Raw genomic sequence first — 21329 nt, 5'->3', positions numbered from 1 at the left:
ACACAAACCTAAAACCTTTTATAAGTATTCTTAGAAGAGTGAAGGCTTATTTAGCTGTTTACCTGGGACTAGCTCAAAATTATCAGCACCATATTGCAAGTGTATATATTTAAAATGAGATGTCCAAGAAGCGCAGATATATTTTATGGTTGAGTGTTGTTAAACTGTTGGTTTTATATTGTATACATATCACTTATTGATAAAATTGTCTACATCAAGATCATCTTTTGATCCATAAAATATTGAAACAAGCTTTTAAACATTTGTGTATATTTTCTAAATGTGTTCTGGCTGTTTATTTAGCAAAGTGAATTATCAGTAAATTACAAGGGATCATAGACTTAGCTTAGAGAATAAGGTGAAACTATTCTGATTACTGCCATTTATTCTTGTACTAGCAAAAAACTTGTTTTACATTTTCCGGCTTGGGTATTCTTTGCAAAGTGAATTTTCAGGTACCAGTTACCATCCTAAACATCTTTCCAAAATTCACCCCTTTGCCTTGTTCTAAGTTATGCTGGATAGTGTTGATGTTCGAATTCGGGTTGTCCCTATTTTCGACCCGAATATGGCTGTTCGAATTCGGGTAGACCCGACCCGAAAAACACGGGATTCGACAGCAAAAATTCGGGAGAAAAAAGAAAAATTTTTTTTCTTAAATTATTTATTTCGTATGTGTTTTTTATTTTAAACTTGTTCTTTTTTTTTATTTTTTACAGGTTATCCGACAATGACATTATGAATCATAATGTCATTGTGGGATTCCTGAACCTTGGGAACTTTGCGGTCACAGCTAATTGAACAGCAGGCAATACAAGGGCAATAGAGCTTGAATGGAGATACTATCTCCATTCATACCTCTACTGCTCTGTGATTGGCTGAGAAATAGGAAACCCTGATGACAGCTCAAGCATCATCAGGGTTTCCCTTTCCTCAGCCAATCAGGGAGCAGAGCAATCAGCGGAGCTTTACTTTGCTGACAGCTCTGCTCCCCTGATCACTCGTCACAGTGATATACGAAAACAATACGAATGTACGAATACGAAAACAAATGTTATATTGATCATTAACAGCTGTAGAATCACAGCTCTCTGGCAATATCTAATGACTTTTTCACTGCACAGGGGTATTTCCACTAATATGTACTGAGAATACCTCATTGATTTAAGTGATGTTTGCAAAGAAATGATTTTATTTCTAAAAGATATAACTTCTTGCAGGTTCATTTAGCAGGGAAAGATTTTCTGATCACTTCATTAATTTTCTGCACACTGAAATACAAATGGGAAATGTTACTAGTTTTTCTTGTTAAAAATTACCATTGCTTCTGTTCTGCTAGTAATGGTAGGTATGGCATAACATCACAACAGTAAATATGTACAGTACACTAAAAAACTGCTCTGCATGTTATTATATGCTGGAATTTTGTTCATCAATAAGACCATAAAACTCTAAAGTTGTGTTTGCTCATGGGACCTAATTTTTTTAAAGCTTTTCAGGACTGCAGGGGATAGACTGGCATAGGTGAACCTGAGTGATCCAGCAAACCTGAAATTAAAAGAAATAATTTACTAATAATTGGCAAATGTTTTCAATCTTGGGACAAATCCATTCCAGAGTTGCTGGATTACTCAGGTTCACTCATGATAGTCAATCTTCTCCAGTATTTCAGAGCTTTAATAAATCATACCCAATGATCATCAAAACACAAGTTGTACCTCATAATAACAATAATGATTCAAAAAAACAAAAACAAAACATTCACTAACTTTATTTGACACTGTCAGATATCACAACACTGCCCTGCCATCACATAGACCATAAATAAAAATGCCCATTCCCATTTCACCTAAATGTACTTCCTAAAGTCATCCCAAAAGTCATTTCCATTACTCCCTAAAATCATCCCAAAAGTCATTCCCAGACAAATTTTGCTGAACTGGCACACTACTACTTGATTGAACAGAAGGAGTTAAATATACCGAGGAATTATTAAATAAACTGCAGGATTCCTGGGTCGTTAGTATTCTGAGTAGGAGTTAGAAAGCAATGGAATATAATGAAGTCTATAAGGAACATTTTTTTTGTATTTAAAGTAATAAATCCTGCAACTGGAATAATCACTGACAGCGCAATAAAACTTTTAATTTTTTATATACTTTTTCTTTAAACCTTTACAGCTATAGCTAAAAAACTGGCAGGAGATGGTTCATCTTATTGGATATATCAGTCCTGGAACTAGTCAGTTTCCTGTCATAATCCTATAAAGAAATACTTTGCAATATGAAATAATATACATTGCTGCAAGTAAACACGATGAGAACCAGAAACAAAAAAAAATATTTTTTGAGCTTGAACTTTTACTTTCCTTAGCTTTACAAGATATTGAAGTTAAAATATATGTGAACCTAGTCACTAAAATGTTATGAAGGTTTTACTATGTTAAAGGAATTTTAAAAGTAATGATCTGTAGCATTCATTAAAATAATACTTTGTTATAAAACTCCATTAGGCTTTGTTTTCAGTTACAACTTGTTATGGAGTAATATTATTCAGTCCCTGTTTCCCAAATGTCCTTCTGTATTGTAATGTTACTCTGTCACATGTTCTTCCAATGAAGATTACAATCATGACAACGCAAATGGTTTATGGTCATCATCAGGAAGCTCCTCCTGTAAAAAAGACCGGCCAAGCATGTAGATAGAAGGTGGCTGCAAGAGTTGCTGATATGCAACAAGAAATTTAAAAAGGTTAAACAGTATTTTATTTAAAAAAATATTGTGTATCATACATTTTAGGAAACTAAATGTTATCTAGTCAGGGCTAACATTATTTAATATAGTAGAAGAGAAAAGTGTGGTCATTTCTACAAAGTACATCCATATAGATGAAAATATATTCCTTGCTTTGTACACCATTTATTTTGCTGAGATCCTTAAGTATTGACTTTAAAATCAATTGTGTCATTTCCAGTCCAAGAGCATATACAACCAATTACACTGACAGTGAAGCAGCAGCAGAGACAAGCCCTATTCATTAAATCAGCCAGGGAGAAGACATTAATTCAGGAAGCAGCTCCCAAGAGCAACATGTGTTTAGGCAACCTATTTTTTTTCGAGATACTAAATGTGTTTCTACAATGTGGTCCTGACTTCTAAGAACATATATCACTGTCCTGGCCATTCCATAAGTAAGAATTTCACCTGAAGAAAGAGAGCCCTAAAAAACTGATCATTACTTAATCTGCTTAAACATTGTGCAAAGACCAATGGTACAGAAATTTAGGCCTGGTTAACACAGACATTGATGGATTTTCTGAATTGTTATCAGGCCATTGACCTCTCTGCTTAATCAGGAATAAGAACGTTTTAGCAGTTTTACTTAGCATTGGTTAGATGTTCTACCAAGATAGATCTTCCATTCTTCATTTGCTGCTTGCGTCTGGCAGGTGACCATGATCATGGGTGTAAATTGGTGCTTACATTTTTTCACTATTGTTCATGGGATCCAAGCCTTAGAAATATAACATATATGGAATCCACACAATTCTGTTGCAAACTGGGCATATGTTACTACTCTTGCTAAAAACTAAATAGTATACTTTAAAAGAATGAGCCAATGTTTAAACCGGCCAAATGGGGCACATTGGAAGTGCCATTCACTGCTGGAAAGTTGGGAAACATGATGTAGTAAATTGTACTACCCAAACACCTTTTGCTCTACATAAATCAATCAGCTATTTGTCAGTTTTTCAGTAAGTTTAAGCATAAATATATCAGATTTTGAGGAGAGCAAAGAAATATTCAGATATTAAAGCATTTCTTTTTCACATTTTATTATAGAGGGTAGCTGGTGAGAGGGGAAAGGTGAATACAGGTAGTCCCCAGGTTACATATGAGATAAGGACTGTAGGTTTGTCCTTAAGTTGAATTTGTATGCAAGTCGGAACTTGTATATTATTTTAATAAATGCAATTTTGACAGATGTTTTTCTCAACATATTATTTGGCAGTGAGGTGTCAGTTACTGTATGAAATCCTCACTGTGAGCTAATCACAAACAAAGCAAAAAAAAAAACTTTATGGAGCCTAGACATTCATTAACTTTTGGACCAAGCTGTGCTTTGATATATATTCAAAAAGAAACAGGTGCACAGTTTGTCTTGGTCATTAAAGAGTTACAAGATGTTACAGGTCAGCTCAGCCCTTAAGATCACCCACAGCCTTAGCTGTGTTTAGCAAAAGATTTCTTCTGCAAGTCATGCAAACCGCCCCCTTCCCCCCATCAAGCCTCTGTCCTGCACACCAGTGAGCAGGGAAGCCCCGTTCTCATCTAGGAGTCATCCGTATGTTGGAGGTTCTGTACTCGGGAACTTCTAATCTAAACCAACAATACAAGTTGGTCCCTTCAGTTGCATTCAGCTTGTTTTTAGATAGGTTTAATATGTGTTTGAGTCACTTGTATGCTGTATTTCATATGCAACCAATCAACCTTTGGCCTGCATTTTGCCTCTTCCTAATATCTTAAAGTTCAATTAATAAATATGTAAGTGGTCAGGTTTTTTATTGCAGTAACTAAAACATGCCTGTTCACAATCTTCTATTTTTAATCTTCTATTTTTTAAATACTGTAATAATGTTGTAAGGTATTCTGGACTTGGACTGGCATCCTTACAGATATGCTTGATTGGTCCCCCAAATTTGCCAAATATGTTTCATGAGTTCACATTTTCATTGTTGATGTAGACAAGTATAGAATATTTTAATAACAATGTATTTTGGAAATATTTATTGGCTGCGGCTACTTTTTAACAATCCTTTTAAATCTAAATATGATGTAATAACAAGCTTTCATAGAAACTCTGAAATATAAATGCATGCTTCAACGAACTACATTTAGTCACAATTTTTTGTGTGGGAGCAACCTAGTCATGTATTCAGCTACAGTATATAAATTATAGGATATGGCACAGCATCAAACAATGTTTGGACAAAAATACATTTAATAGAGTGGAAATAGCACAAGTTCGCAAACTTCTCCAGTAAATCAACACATACATTGTGATCCTTTTTCCTCAATACTAGATAAAATCGGTGATTGCAATGCTAAAATAGACTGTCCATTTATTTCCAGGCTATAGACCTGTATTGGGGGGTTCCAGAAGAAGAGTGGGACAACCCTGAACTGCAGAGGACTCGAATGAGATTGTTGGAGGACTGTTTGAAAACATCTGCTGGACCATGCTTTGTTGTAAGTATAAAATATAAAAATCAGTTTATAGTCTTGTCATGTTGTAATATCTCTTGAAATTTCAAAATTTTCCACCACCACTTACCTATAAGATGCTAACAGTTTAATTTCTCTAGTGGGGAATATTAGTTATTTTTTACATTTTGCTGCTTGAGAGATGTTTGCCCCGTAGTTGAGGACCCCCCTCTTCTAGTTTAAATTTATTTCAACCTGATCCTTGCAGCTGTCTGTAAAACGATTGGCCATGTTTCTAAAGTTTTATCTTGTAAGAGAAATACTTATGGTTGTATCTGAGAATTATTGTACATGCTTAAAAAATGCTCATGCCTCAGAAAAGACGAGAAAGGGGAGAAAGAGTCTGTTTTTAGAAAGGACTGCGGGTTTTACATGTTTTCCAATATGTACAGTGCAGAGGGTGTATGGAAGAGCTGAAATATATTTATTCATATATCATATCCCAAACTTTACAGTAAGGCTTTTCATGCTTGAGGCAGGTGAGTTCAGAGCCTTACCTTTATAATACATTACCTATGTGATGGGAACTTGAAATTTGTAACATAAACTATGAAATATTTACAAAAATGAAATAAAAAATAAATAGTTTGAAAGGTGATGTCATAAGCATTAAGACGCCAGTCCCTATCATGGACAGGAATATGCTGCAGAGAATGGCCTCATGTTATGTTTTCCATTTATTGCCAGAGAAAGATGGCAAAGAAGACTTGAGTTTTACATCGGATAAAAGATTACTCAAATTAGGGTAAGTATTTATTTTTTATATTCTTAGATGTTGAGGTGGTTCTAAGGAGGATGGAGTCCATTGATGGAGTCCAGCACTGGCAGAAAGAAACACATTGGAGTTAGACTTTAAAGGAAGACCAGAACTGAGGACACTATGTCCCAAAAAGCAAACAAGGGCAAACAAGGCTTTAGGCTTCCATGCAACCAATCCATTTCTATTTACTATCTTACTTTACCTTGTTCTGCACTATGTCTCTATGTGGAGGTGTTCTTCTTAGTAGAAAAGCCCTCTTGTTGATTGGTGGCCTGATGACTAATGGATGAATATTGAAGAAGTAGCAGCTAAAGGTAGCTAGAGCAGTGGAGGTCCCAAAACCCCATATCTGTAGAATAAAGCATAGCAGGGAAATATTTGTCTGCCATTTCTTTATGGAAGCTTGGTGTATTTAAGGGTTACCATTTTAGTTGTGACTTCACCAAATGTCTCTCCAAATTTTTATTAGCAGTTAGAGGTAACAGTACCTTCAGGAAGAAGCTAGGGTAAAAAGCACATGGTACTGCTTAGGCAACAACTAAGCATTCCAGACGTCCATTATAGGATGTTCACTTTTTGAGATCAACTAATTTTTAACCAAAGAAAATTGTTTATAGGAATATAGAGTACATGGATAACCTAAAATAAAATATGGTCCTGTTTCTTCATTATCTAGTTGCAGGCTGGTGCAGATTCAATGACCATGCTTTATTGCTTTAAATATGAGCAGAAATACCAGGGATCTGGCTATAAAACCATTCAGGGGTGCATCAATCTCAGGAATGACTGAACTGATTGAAAATGAATTTGATAGGTTAAACAAGGCATGTACTTAAACCGTATAATTAGTCATTAGTCTAGAATTCTGCTTGTTATCTTCTTAAGCATTTCTTCAGGATACAGGTGGTGAGGTAGTTATACAGTTCTGGCAGATGATTCCTTGTGGAACATGACAAATTGGTACAGAAGAATTCCACTGTGGGTGTGAGCAGCTGTGCTAAAGCTGTACCCTAAATACTATCTTCCATAATAAGACAGCTTCAGAATTCTTTTGACAATGTTGTTTAGGCTTTACTTTTCTGTACTTTTAATGTAAAACAAAATCTTCTGAAAGCAAAAATGCATTCAATAAAACAATAATCTAGCTACAAGGCACAAATTGTTCAAGCAAACACCTAGCAATGTTGCATATAAATGTCTAGTCATTAATACATTTTATTATATGAGCATTACTAAACATTGATATAAGATAATTAATTATACAAGAGCTTTTGTATGATATTTCCCAAAAGATCACTTGTAACAATTATTGCTTTAGAACAAAATGGGAGGTATAATAACATTAGAAAGTAATGAGAAATATCTTCATTTTGTACTGGGACAAAATAAACTATATGATTATGAGAATATATATATATATATATTATATATATATATATATATATATATATATATATATATATATATGGGTATGGGCTCGTTTTCAGAACATAAATAGTTAAATACCTATAGGGTAAAGTTTTTAATTACAATAATGCCAACACAGATATGCCTTGGCTAGCCCAAAATCACAGCAGGCCCTATAGTTAAAGATCTACTATGCATGTCACAATCACTGTAATAAAAGAAAACCTGACATAATATTGAGCAATTATAAACTGAGCATATTATTAAAAAAAGGTATAGGCTAAAGTCATCTTCAGTTAAAGCCTTATGTCAAAATGATCAGTCAGAGTTACAAGAAACTAAGGTTTACTTCAAGCTCACTGCCATAAATGACATTCTGTATAAATATTACACAGAATGCACTGATTAATGCATAGAGTGAGCATTTTTACTGTCAGTAAATGTTTTCTAGGCAATTGTTCAGCATAGTTAAAGCTACTTGGATTTTTTTGTGGATTTTAGGATCATATTACTGTAAAATATACATCCCCTTAATTATCAATCAGCAGGTATTCAATAATTTTGCATGGATTCTATTGTAACATTGACAAATCTTATTGTGCTTTATGACATGTAGTGGTGTCACTTATATCTTTATGTAAGTATTTCAGTGGAAACATATAAAGAATGCTTGGCAATGATACATAATATATAGGCCTGAAAGAGATGTTTTGGCCACCTTAGATCAGTCTTTCTCATAGAGAAACCCTTGAAATCATTTTTTAAATCTTATAGAAACCCATTATAAAATACATTTAAAAAGAATGTCTCCTAATTTGCTGGCCAGTGGAAAACCGATTCTTACCGATAGCTCAAAGGATTTTTGGTGTCACTTTTACTGACCCGAGAGTCACAAACTGCTCATTGTTCAAGGAACCCTTTGCAAGCTCTGGAAGAACACTGGTTAAGAAACGTCCTCAGATGGAGTAGCTAAGATCCTTGAGAAGAAAGGGTTCATTCCACAAGATGTGTAGTATTAATGTCTATTTGCAGAAATATAAGGAATGGTAAGGTAGGTACTCACAGTACGTAGTTGATCATATGTTTTCATGAGGTTACAACTTAAAATCTGACGCTTTACGAACTAAAAAAGGTCATATAGTCAAAACATTTATTTTAGTATTAGGTAGAATAGGAAAGGATTAAAATTTTTTCTGTTTGTATCCTGTTGGGGAGATTTGTCTTACTTTGCTATATGGGAGACACAACTGGAAAAAAGAGCAAATCTCCCCAAATTTAGGTACTTTCCCTTCCTAACAGAAGTTACCAGATCATTTGTTTTTATTCAAAATTTTCTGATATGACAACTATAAAATAAAGTGTTTGTCTTCAATCTCGGGGCCTGATTTATTAAAGCTCTCCAGAGCCGTAGAGAATACACTTTCATTAGTGAAGCTGGGTGTTCCAGCAAACCTGTAATGCATTTCTTAAAAGTCATTTGCTATTTGCTAGCAAATGTTTTGAACCCTGGACTAGATCCATTCCAAGTTTTCTGGATCACCCAGCTTCACTGATAAAAGTGTATCCTCTCCAGCCATGGAGAGCTTTAATAAATTAGGTCCCAGTAACAGTGGTCACTAGGAGGACGAAAGGGGTCATTTTTGCCGGGGCCACAAGGACCACTCAGGGTCTAAGGCTACGTACACACGTAGAGTTTTTTCATTGGAAAGGATCTTTCACAATACTTTCCAACAACTGAAAAATGCATGAACGAGGGCTGTACATACAGCGCCGTTCTGCTGTATGGTGAGGGGAGGGGGAGAACAACAACAACAGCACCCCGCTGCGATCTCTTCCCTTCACTTGCATCATCTGACGTGTGTACGTAGCGTATTGCTTGGTTGATCACACACCAGTGCAGGTTTTCTGTGAATGTGCTTTTGAATATCACAGCTTCCCCATTTTCGTATTTCTCCTCTTGTTCATGTTTATTGCCAATATTAATAAAGAACAAGCTATTGTCAAAAAATCCAGTGGCTTAGTATACAGATCCGCTTTATGGCGCATTTGACTTTTACAGTTATCACAAGAGAACAACACATAAGCCTCATGTCTGGTTAACTTGGAGATAAATTGAGATGCGCAGCTCCCCATCCTCTATTAGAAGTGTCAGTTATTCTCTCAAATAGGATTTCCAGGCAGAACATTCTGACTGATGATCATTCTGTGAGATGCAAATATTACTTCAGCAAATAAAAGAGCCACAGTTAACCAGACAGAACACTTTGTCATCTTATTCATTCAGCACTGAATGAAAGGAATAGAAGGTCAGCTGCCCTGCTTTGTTCTCAATAGTTTATTGATAAGGGATTGAAGCAAAAAAATGGACTCATTATTCATTGCTTCATTGTGGTTAATTTACTAAAGGGTTTAAGAATGGTAACACAATTGGTGGGTGAAAATTTATTTCAATTATCCAATCCCATGAATAGAAAATTCCTGTTTACTTATTAATTCTTCACATGATTGGATAATTGAAGTTAATATTCATTCAATGTAATGCATGAGCAATCTCAAATCCTTTGTCAACAGATAGCCAATGACTTTTAGGAAATCCATTTCCAGGTGTTCTAATTCACCCAGGTTCTCTGATGAAAGTGTATTTTCTCCAGTCTTGGAGAGCTTTATTAAATCAGGCCCACAGTGTCCATATAGCTAGGTAAGATGGCCATAGCAAAAGAAGGCTAAGGGCAGCAAAAATACATTCCATTGTTTGCAGTGGTTTTATTTTGTTCATATGAAATAGACATGCAGACTTTTTCAGTAGATACCCACAAAGAGTAACAGGAATGTGGAAAAGATAAAAAATTTTGCCTATTTAATAAAAAAGTCTTTAGGCAACTTATGATGAACAACCCAAAGCTATCATTGGTAATTAGTTCTTATAAATATATCATATATATTAAACATCATCACAACCAGCCCATGCAGAGAAGTGTAGCTTTGCAGGGAACTTAGAATAAAGTAAGAAGAAGTATTATTCAAATCAGCTCTAGACGTAAAAAAGCATTTAAAATTGTGTACTTAGAGGTCAAACACTTTGGCTCTGTGGACCTATAACCAAACTGCAAGCAATCTAAGGCTCATGTCCCTAACAATGTATGTTACCGAAAAATATCATACATTTTGGTGGACCCTAGTCTTAAGAGATTAAAGATACTTTATAAGAATTTGTGATCTGATTTGATACAGCGAACAGTGGAAGCAATCACAAAGTATCTCAATTTACCTGCATACATGTTAACTAAGTAAGTATAGCTGATTTGTGTTTCTATCTATTACATAGTGCTAAAAATGACCAGATTTATTTCAATAAATGAAACAGCTTATTATTAAAGGTAGAATAATAATATTAGAATATATGTCATGGCGTATTATTATAAATTACATTTGATTCTCTTAATAAAAGGCCAGTATTGTTTAGTTACAGAGGGAAATAAACCTGGTCGTATGGTTATATAGCTTTATTTGTCATAAATTGAGCTCACATGCAGAATGCTAAAGTATTTTGTTCCAACAAACTTACTAATTATGTCTGCCAATGGGAACCATTTAATAAAACTCCCTCATTGCATACATTTCTTTTTAAGTATGACCAATTAATATATATGTAGTGCGTGGGCTCATCACTTTGGCAATCCAAGTTTCTATTTTTTTATATACTGTCAAGCTTATTTGGAAGTAATTTTTTTTATGCTTATCTGACTTTGGAACTTAGATTGTTTAACTATTGTTTTACCCACATGGATGTTGTTTTCCATGAGAGTTGTACCAATCCATAGAAGACATTCCAGTAATTAAAATGAGTGTATGTGTGCCGTATGATCTCAGTTATTGCTTTTTTGAGAGAAAATATAAATGTGCACATAAATGTTTGCTGCTGTTTATAAAAAAACTTGTGAATTCATTTTGGATGGTTAGAAAGACAAATGGAATAGACTGTGCATCACTTGGTAATGGGCTTTGTGCCAGGCAGAGTTGATAGAGAAGTGTAAGTATCAAATTGCCTTAAAGTAGGCAATGGGCCACCTATAATAAATAAGAAGGTTTGTTGGAGCATGCTGTGTTATGGTACAGTTATATCCATAAGCCTTTAGTCATTTAGTGATGTGTCTGAGAGATAAATATCGAGAAACATCATGATTAACTATTAATTTACATTGCTGGACTAAATGATGGCAAGGTTGTGTTTATTTAGGTAAAGGACTTTTTCATAGTCAGTATTTACTTATGTATATTCATTTTACTAGTTGTGGAAATGGATAAGGGATATGATACTGTATCTATTTGCCCTTCCACAATAGATTCACCATAAGCCATCCCCCAACATTCTTTTTGAGGAAATAGATGTGAGGATGAAGATGCCTTGAGAAGGCATGTGAACTGTATGGTACCCACTCTGTATGCCTAGACAAGAGGTCTGGGGAAAATTTGAGGCATATCCCACACTTCTTTATAAGAAAAAATAAATAATAAAGTGTGTATCAAAGTTTAGTCAACAGTCTATATTGTTTAATTTCTGCCTTGTTCCGTGTACTTATTTTTCAGTATTTTGCCTTTGCCTAGATATTTTAGCAAAGCAGACTTTACCAATTTTGTTCATCCTTAAAGAGCTATAGCATGATGGGAAGAAAGGCAGGAGAATAAAAGAAAGAGGAAAAAGGACACATATGTTTACCGTTCCTACACCATATATGTGTCTGATAAATATATCACAATACATACATAACATTTTATTTGGGGAGTGAAAAGAGTGCAGTTTAGTTTAGCTCTTCCGTGTAGTGATAGCTCTACCTTTGGCTGACTTTTTTAATTAACAAAATATGTAATGTTGTATTTAAGGGATATCGTCAATATACCCAAGGTTCCCATGGCTTTATTTAAACAAAAACTACAAGGCTAGACATATACCTTGATTTTCTTAAGTGCTCACATTTTGCTCACATTTAACGTCACTTTGGATACTAAATATATTGGTACCATAACTATCTATAACTGTGGGTGAATCTCCCCAGTGGAGACACAGGAAGCAATAAAACATAGGGTTGTAGCCAATCTAAATTTCATCTAAAACTTTAAAAAGTTTTGTCTTTAAATACACATCAATGTCTATTACTGTCAAAATGTAAAGGTGTAACTATCAAGCGGCAAACAGTTGATTTTTTTATGTGCAGATAATGGTTTTGCAAAGAAAAAAAAAGCTGGCAGCAAAAAATCTGTTTTGATAAAACTACAAGGATGGCATCTTCTGGCTTTGTGTCACCCTGAGTTTTATTGCTTATTTTCTTCGCTTTTATCTAGTTTCAAAAATTACATTTTGCCTCTCTGTTAATATGTGATATGTATTTCCAGGCATACAGTAAATTGTATTGTAAGCTTTAAATCAGTAAAGAGCATTGCAGTATTACAGAGCATTGCAGATAGGCTCTTATTGCTTAACATAATCTGTTTATCCTTCAAAACTGACTTTGAGATTGTCAAACAAAAGCCGATCTTATGAATTCAACACAGTTTTTAGTTATTTCCTATTCACTATGCATCATTCCATCTAGAATTTTTTATAGTAATTTATCACCATACAACTGTTTGGAAAAAAATTAAACTAGTAGGGAATTATCAACAAGTTTAGATAACATTACAAACAATTATATATGCATATTGAATTATCACTTTTGAGATACTGTATGCATAAAGAGGGTCTGTTTAGTAATTACATCTATTTTAGTACTCCAGGAGGTTTTAGTGTGACAGTCCTCTCTACTGCATGATATTTGGCTAATAAGTAGTATGAAATAGTAATAAATAACCCCATATAATGAAATTCAAATCCAAGTCCAAATATGGGATAAAAACCCTTTATACCTTTTTGAACACAGGTTGCCTCTGTTACATAGCACTCTACCAGTAGTGGGTCTTGAGGATCATTTGTTACCTGTTCCCTGATACTCTAAAATATTCTTAATTGCATATTCATCAGCAAAGCAAATTTTCCATTACTCCCTTATTCTAATATTCACCTTTGACTTTTATAAGAAGACTTAAAATTGAGGTTGGCAATAAGCCGTATCTATGTATCTTCTCCAAGATAACTCTTGGATTATTTTTAATAATAGTTCCTTTATTCCAGAATTTATGTATTTCTACCTATTTCTGTGGGTTCTAATTCTGTACTATAGGTCTCAATTGTTTTTATTCTGTTGTCCTATCTTTACATTTCTCTCTATCCGGAGCCTACATTATCCTACAAAAGTGTGCCCAAACTGTGAAATAGGAACCAACATTGATCCCTACATGTTTCAATACAGTTAATATTGCTTTGTCCGGAGAACCATGTGTTTTATGCAAATTTTTGACAGGTGACTGCTACAGGGATGTCTCCTGAGACTGGGGATGTTTGGGATCAAACCACATCTGGGGGGGAGTCTGGGGGGGCTGTAATTCAGAAGTAGGCACCAGGACAATGAGAACTTGGATGCTGGATGTAAATCTACAGAGAAGGCTGTCTGAGCTCTGCTGAAAATCTCTCTGGGTACACAAATGTCTGGATATGCCATATATACAGGAAGGAGTACTTTTGCAGTTTTGGCTTCACAGGTTTGATTTTAGCATCAGAGATTTGCTTATAGTATCATGTTTTCTTATGCAAAAGTAAAGCAAAAAAAATGCATGTTTTATTATATATATTATACACACAGTTATCTTTTACAAGACAATAAAAGTATGTGGCCACAAAGCTTTATTGCCATTAATAGTGGCTCTAAAACACAGCCTGAATATAAATATACCTAATTCAGGAAAAGTATTTATACTGTTTAGGCTGAAATATATTATGTTTATACATCCAAATAAAACTGCAGGCCCTATTATCTGCACCAACAGTTTACATAAATATACTTTTTATTTGTAAATCCAATGAAGGACACAGCAGGATTATAGGATAATGGAGTTTGTGCAGAATTTTTGTTTATTTGCCATGCTGATTGATCAATCTTCCAGATTACAATAACAGTGGAAACAGTTTTCTGATTGACACTGAATTTTACATTTGGCCTTAATAAAGTACAGATTTTCTACTTAATGTTCTCAAGGGTAATATTCTGTGCACATAAGAAACCCTTAACTCCAAACCCCCCAGTATCGCCAGGATTGGCTTCACTGCATGCCTTTAGGCTCACAAACATTTGTGGTTGAAGCATCATGGCCATACCCCTGTGCTAAGGGCTCACCTCTTTTATGGAGAACATTTTCTTTTTTTACCAGTGTAAATAAACGTAAAGGGTAATAGAAAAATGCAATACTGTCATGGGGGGAGTGTTTGCTTCAGTTGTTTTCAGACACGGATCGCACATTGGTATTTTATGATTTGTATCTGTGGTTAGAACTTAAAAAACTGTACTTCTATATGTGACATATTACTCAGCACTTTAAAAAGTTCATAACTAAAGGGGCTCACAATCTAATGTCCCTACTATATTAATATGTCATTAGCCTACTCAAACGACAAATTCTGAAGGAAAGTGATTAACCTACCTGCATGTTTTTTTGGGGGATGTGGGAGGAAACCGGAGTACCCAGAGGAAACCCACAGAGACACAGGGAGAACATACAAACTCCTTGCAGAGATTAGAACCTGTGACCCAGTGCTTTACAGGCAAAAGTGCTAACCGCTGAGCCAACCATTCTTATATTCCATTCACTCACCTCATCATATGGCTCACTCCCCTTTATCATATTAGCACTGATGATTAGGGATGAGCGAGCAAAATTTTTAATTTCGAATTTGGGGCAAATCGGGCCTTTCTTGCTTACAGAACATGTAACCAAGAACGACCTTGTGATTCGCCACGAGGTTGTGTTATCGCCGAACCCAGATGATCTCTCAATGGAGAATCTCCATTGAGATTTCATCTGGAGCACTTGCATGCCTCCAATCAGCTGTGACCGCAGGTTAACACGCTCCCTGGGCTGTACTTACCGGAAGTGCGGGGAAATTTTTCACTCATCCCTACTGATAATTAGCCACCCAATGCTGTTAAAGAGACATAGAAAGTAAGTAAGTTTCAAGTTATACATACTAAAGCATAAAAAGGTAGTGATCATTACTCTCACTGCCAATAGAGCAGTTGAGGGAGCAAATGCAAAGTAATTGATTTTAGGCAATCATTGGGGACATAATTGCCATAGGCAAAGTGCTCAAACACTTTTAAGTCAAAGCCTGCATGCCTCATTTCCCCAAATATGGAGGTTTCTGAAGTAGATGGGAGACACAATGATCTAGACTAAAAATAAGTCCAGGTGAATTTCCAGTCCTACTCATTAAGTAGATATCAAGTGCAATTTAAAAAAAAAAAAATTATTGTGACAGGGACTTGCAGTGCCTGTCAGAAAAGGTCTGGAATGGGTGGAGCTGGCCAAGGAAAGTGAAGGGTGGGTTCCTTGGCCAATCCTGATTGGGATATGTGCACCTGCAATTTAGGAGGAGGTAAATAGTGAGATGATAGTTAAGTTAGTTCCCTGCTCTGTGAGGGAACAGAGCTGTGCCTTGCTAAAACAACGATTACATGTGAGTAGACAATGCTTGTTTTGTTATCTAAAGACTGCCCTGTATTGGTTATGCTTTAAACTACTTTACTGTTAGTCAGAGAAGGACTATCTCAGTAAAGGTATATAGTTACTCAGCTGAGCAACTTCTTTTGTTTGGTTGGAGCTAATAAATAGACAGGCAGGAGCCTGTTTTCAACAGCAATCCCACATTTTAGGAGATTTAAAGGACCAGCATTCTGTCTGAAAATGGAAGAGGTCCTGAAGCAGCTAGTGATTGCTAATGCTACTCAGCAGCAAGCTAATGCTACCTAGCAGCAAACGAATGCCGCCCAGCAAGGGAAAGTTAGAAAGCACAGTAGGAGACCAATCGTTTGTTGGTGGCAAAACTGGCGGAAGTCTTTCGGGCTGTAGTTGGCTCTGGATTTAAGGGTAGCTCTAGTACCATCTGAGCTAGCCATTGTTTGCTAAAAATGACACCTCATGATGATGTTGAGGCCTACTTCAATACGTTTAAGAGGTCTGTGGAAAAAGAGGGCTGGCCCCATGTGTAGTGGGTGGGTATAGTGGCACCTTTCCTGACTAGGGACTCTCAGAAGGCATATTTTGAACTGGCCAAAGGGGACGCCAAATGTTATGATCTGAGGGTCTGAGGCGACTGGGCGTAACCCCTGCTCTGCCGGCCCAACGAGTGCACAAATGGACTTATCAGCCAGAAAAGTCTCCCAGGTCCCAGATGCATGACTTGGTGTACCTGGTTAAAAAGTGGCTACAACCTGAGATTTTCATGGCCCCTCAGATCGCAGAGAGGGTCACCATGGACCGCATCCTAGGAGGACTTCCCCCCACTCTACAAAAATGTGTGACACATGTGGACCCCTAGATCGCAGATCAACTAGTGGAGATGATAGAACGCTATCTACCATCTGAGGATTTCCTGGCAATACCATCCCAGCGCTCTTCACTACAGAAAAGGTCGTCACCCAGGGCAACACGTAAGACATATTCCCCCCCCCGAGAGACTAGGAGTGGAAGACTTCCTAGGGGGACACTTGGCGTCCACTCCAGTATTGGAGATGCCATGAGCAGGGCCATATCGCTGCAAGATGCCCTGTTTCCAGCGGCTTCTCTACATACAATGTGATACTGCCCGACGGATGTCCCTGTACGCCCAATCGGTTTGTACTTTAGAAACTGACTGTCATGTAGCTGTTGTGAAAGTGGGCAGGTGTACCGTGCAAGCCTTGCTGGACTTTGGCAGTTTAGTGACTATGGTGCACGCCAGTATGGTGAAGCAGGAGCAGCTCAAAGAACCCCGCATTGTTGTAGTATGTATACATGGGGATTCTAAATGTTACCTCACGGCATTAGTAAAAATCAAGACTAACTATGGGACTGTCCGCCATGAAGTCTGTGTGTCAGCGGTATTAATGCACTGAGACTTTCCTCTATTTTGGAGACTGTGGAAGGGGGTAAAAGTGCCACGAGTTGAAATGGTTAATGAAAATGCTGTCGCTTATGATCAAACAAGTACCGAAAAACCAGACTGTGATGGGTTAAAAAGCCATGCTGTAGTAGTCACAGAACCAGATTTTCCCTTTCTCGGTCTTAGCCAGGGAGACAAAGTTGCCCCTGGAGACTCCAGAGGAGGCAGTTATGCCAGACTTGGGAGGTCTCTCAGGACAACTTCGGGACAGCCCAGCTGCGGGATCCCACCTTGGCCAGGGCCTGGGAAAATGTGCAGGTAATTAATGTAGTCTCCCAGTCCCCTGGCGCTGACAAGGTTTTCCCTCATTCTGCAGTGATAATTGAGTTGTTGTTTGGGTAGATAAGATACGGGGGAGGTGGTAGAACAACTTATTGTACCCCAACCTTTCTGCTGGATGGTATTGGATCTGGCCCATAAACATGCTCCTGGGGGGCACCTTGCCAAGGAGAAAACCCAGCAAAGAATACTGCAGAGATTCTTTTGGCCAGGAGTCTTTGCTGAGGTTAAAAGATACTGTGAGTCTTGTCCAGATTGCCAATTATCAGCCCCAGCAGCCCACTACCGAGGTCCCCTAGTTCCTTTGCCTATAATTGAGGTACCGTTTGAGAGATTAGCGATGGACCTTGTGGGGCCCCTGGTGAAGTTGGACAGAGGACACCCTTATATACTAGTAGTTCTCGATTATGCTACCCATTACCCTGAGGCAATTCCTTTAATAAATATTACATCTAAAACCATTGCAAAGGAACTTTTTCACATGTTTACATGCACCGATATTCCCAAGGAGATCTTAACTGATCAGGGAACATCTTTCATGTCCAGAGTTATGAAAGAGGTGTGTAATTTATTGGGTATTAAGCAGCTCCGCACATCTGTGTACCATCCACAAACAGATGGGTTGGTGGAGCGGTTTAACAAAACACTGAATGGCATGCTGAAAAAGGTAGTGGAAAAGGATTGGAGGGATTGAGACTGTCTCCTTCCTTATTTAATGTTTGCGGTATGAGAAGTCTCCAAGTCTTCCACAGGGTTTTCGCCCTTCGAGCTGGTGTACAGAAGGCGCCCTCGGGGACTCTTGGACATAGCAATGGAGACTTAAGAACAAGAGGCCACACGCCATAAGTCCCTAATAGAGCATGTTTACCAAATGCAAGATCGCATAGAGGCAGTCATGCCCCTGGTGAAAGAACACACATACAAAGGGCTCAGGAGGCTCAAAACCGGGTGTATACCCATTCCGCAGGAAACAGCACATTTACCATGTTATTTTAATTAGGACTAGGAAATATAGGGAGGCCCTGTATACTACCCCTCAGCCCCTTCCTCTAGCCCAGGCAGGCATTCAGGATGTAGGGGTGGCCAAGTCCCTTTCAACATCCCAGAAGCAGGAAGTAAAAGAATTTCTGCAGAGGAATCCGGAGGCTTTCTTAGATCTGCCCAGATGTACAGGGGTTCTGAAGCACGATATTATTACTGATCCCCAGGTGTGTGTCCCCCTAAAACCCCAAAGGATTCTTGAGGCCTGTAGACAGGCAGTAGAGGAAGAAGTGGAAAAAATGTTGAAACTGGGGATAATTGAGAAGTCAAAAAGTGAATGGAGCAGCCCCATTGTCCTGGTACTGAAGCCAGATGGGTCCATTTAGTTCTGTAATGATTTCCGAAAGTTGAATGCGGTGTCAAAATTTGACGCTTATCCCATGCCTTGAATAGATGAGTTTACAGAGAAGCTAGGCAACGCCAGGTACATTGCAACTTTGGATTTAACTAGGGGATACTGGCAGATGCAGTTATCAGACGAGGCAAAAGGGAAAAGGTTTGTGGCAGTATGTACAGATGCCCTTCGGCCTCCAAGGGGCTCCAGCTTTTTTTCAGCGGCTAATGGATGAGGTAACAAGGCCACATTAGCACTTTGCCACTGCCTACCTGGATGATGTAGTCATTTTCAGCAAGGACTTGGAAAGCCACCTTCCCAAAGAGCAAGCTGTTCTAAATGCCTTCCAGAAGGCAGGTCTCACCTGCAACCCAAAAAAATGCTCCATCGGTTTGGAGTAAGCCCATTACCTGGGGTATGCCATAGGCCAGGGCCTTGTAAAACCTCCACTGAACAAAGTTGAGGCGATTCAGGGTTGGCCCCAACCTGTGACCAAAAAGCAGGTACGGACCTTCCTTGGGATGATTGGGTACTACCAGAGGTTTGTCCCAAATTTTGCCACTATGGCAGCCCCACTAACAGACTTAGCGAAAGGGAAAGGGTCAGTAATGGTAAAATGGTCCCCGCAAGCAGAGAGGGAATTTTTAGCCCTGAAGGGAGCTTTGTGTCAACAGCCTGTGCTAGTGGCCCCTGACTTTAGCAAACCCTTTCAGGTGCAAAGTGATGCCTCTAACATTGGTTTGGGTGCAGTCCTGTCCCAACTTGTAGGAAGTGACGAACAACCGGTGGTTTTCTTGAGCAGAAAATTGACCCCAGCAGGAAAGAACTACAGCATTGTTGAGCGGGAGTGCCTGGCAGTTAACTGGGCACTGGAGTCTCTACACTACTACGTGCTTGGTAGGCTGTTTAAACTAATTATGGACCATTCGCCCCTTACATGGATGTTGCAAGCGAAAGAGAGAAATGCTCGGGTGACACAATGGTTCTTGTCCCTGCAAAATTTTAATTTTACTGTAGAGCACCAGGCAGGAAAATTATAGGGTAATGCAGACACCCTCTCTAAAACTCACTGTGTGTGGGTAGGTAGTGTCCGACCCCACAGGTTCGAAATGGGGGGGGGGAATATGTGACGGGGTCTTGCAAAGCCTGTCAGAAATGGTCTGGGATGGGGTAAATGTAGCACCAAGACTGAGGTATTACCTGTATTAAAGGCTCCAGGGAAACAGAGTAGTCATTTGTTTGTAGAGGTTTTTAAGAGAATAAACCTGGTTCTTTAGGGCCCTGGAGCTGGCCAAGGAAAGTGAAGGGTGGGTTCCTTGGCCAATCCTGATTGGGATATGTGCACCTGTCCTCAGGTGCACTTTAAGAGGAGGTAAATAATCAGAAGAGATCTCACTTAGTTCCTTGCTCTGTGAGCCCAGAAGTGGAGTATGCTGTCAATAGCTATATTATATATATATATATATATATATATATATAACCCCACAATAAAGCATACCTCAATAATTACATTCAAATCTATACCATTTTAAATACAAATTCATCCAGACACAGAGGGAATTCTGTCTTTTCAGCTGTCTAGGAAGAGTTAAGAAGAGGTATTATGTTTTGGGAAAATAGAGGCTTCCATTGCTAAATTTCCACAACAATTCTATTTTTTTGGCCGTGCCTAGTTTTACTGCTGTCTGTATCTGTAACCTGGCATATGATTATAGCAAATTAAGTCAGAGAAAAGCCAATTTACATGTAACTCAGTAATAATTAAAGCCCTCAGATCAGCATGACAGCCAAGCCACTAGCATTTAAAGAAGTCACAATGGTATTCGATATACTGCTTTTTAGTGCAAGGTTAAATAACCAATTTATTTTAATAAATAGGACTAAGATTAATGTGTAAAGTACAATAAGCTGCATCAATCAATAATGCATAATTTATTGACTGGTAGTAGTAACTCAGTAAATTGAATTATGTTTGGTTGTCTGGGGATGGGGGGGTTTACTTCATTTTTCATTTCATTTTTTGAAATGGCCAATTTATTCTTTTTACTGGGACCCAGAAATAGGCCTCATCAATGTGATTGTCTCTCTTTTTAGTTTCCAGATGAACAATTGTAAATGTTCTTTTTTTGTGAACCTTTAACCTTGTATGTCTGGCATGTCAGAGTAGAAAATTTCTTT

The 21329-nt window shown here is 37.7% G+C and overlaps 1 protein-coding gene across 1 annotated transcript in view; it reads left to right on the top strand.

The window, feature by feature from the left end:
* The window catches only part of NWD2 (NACHT and WD repeat domain containing 2), a 146436-nt gene that overhangs the window by 66477 nt on the left and 58630 nt on the right, over nucleotides 1-21329 (top strand). The window contains exon 3 of the mRNA XM_072406347.1: nucleotides 5133-5249. Coding sequence (XP_072262448.1) covers nucleotides 5133-5249 — 117 coding nt within the window. The remainder of the gene's footprint in view (nucleotides 1-5132; nucleotides 5250-21329) is intronic.

Source organism: Pyxicephalus adspersus, chromosome 3 (genome assembly GCF_032062135.1).
Source record: "Pyxicephalus adspersus chromosome 3, UCB_Pads_2.0, whole genome shotgun sequence".
Taxonomy (NCBI): Eukaryota; Metazoa; Chordata; class Amphibia; order Anura; family Pyxicephalidae; genus Pyxicephalus; species Pyxicephalus adspersus.
This window is presented reverse-complemented; position numbering and strand designations above follow the sequence as displayed.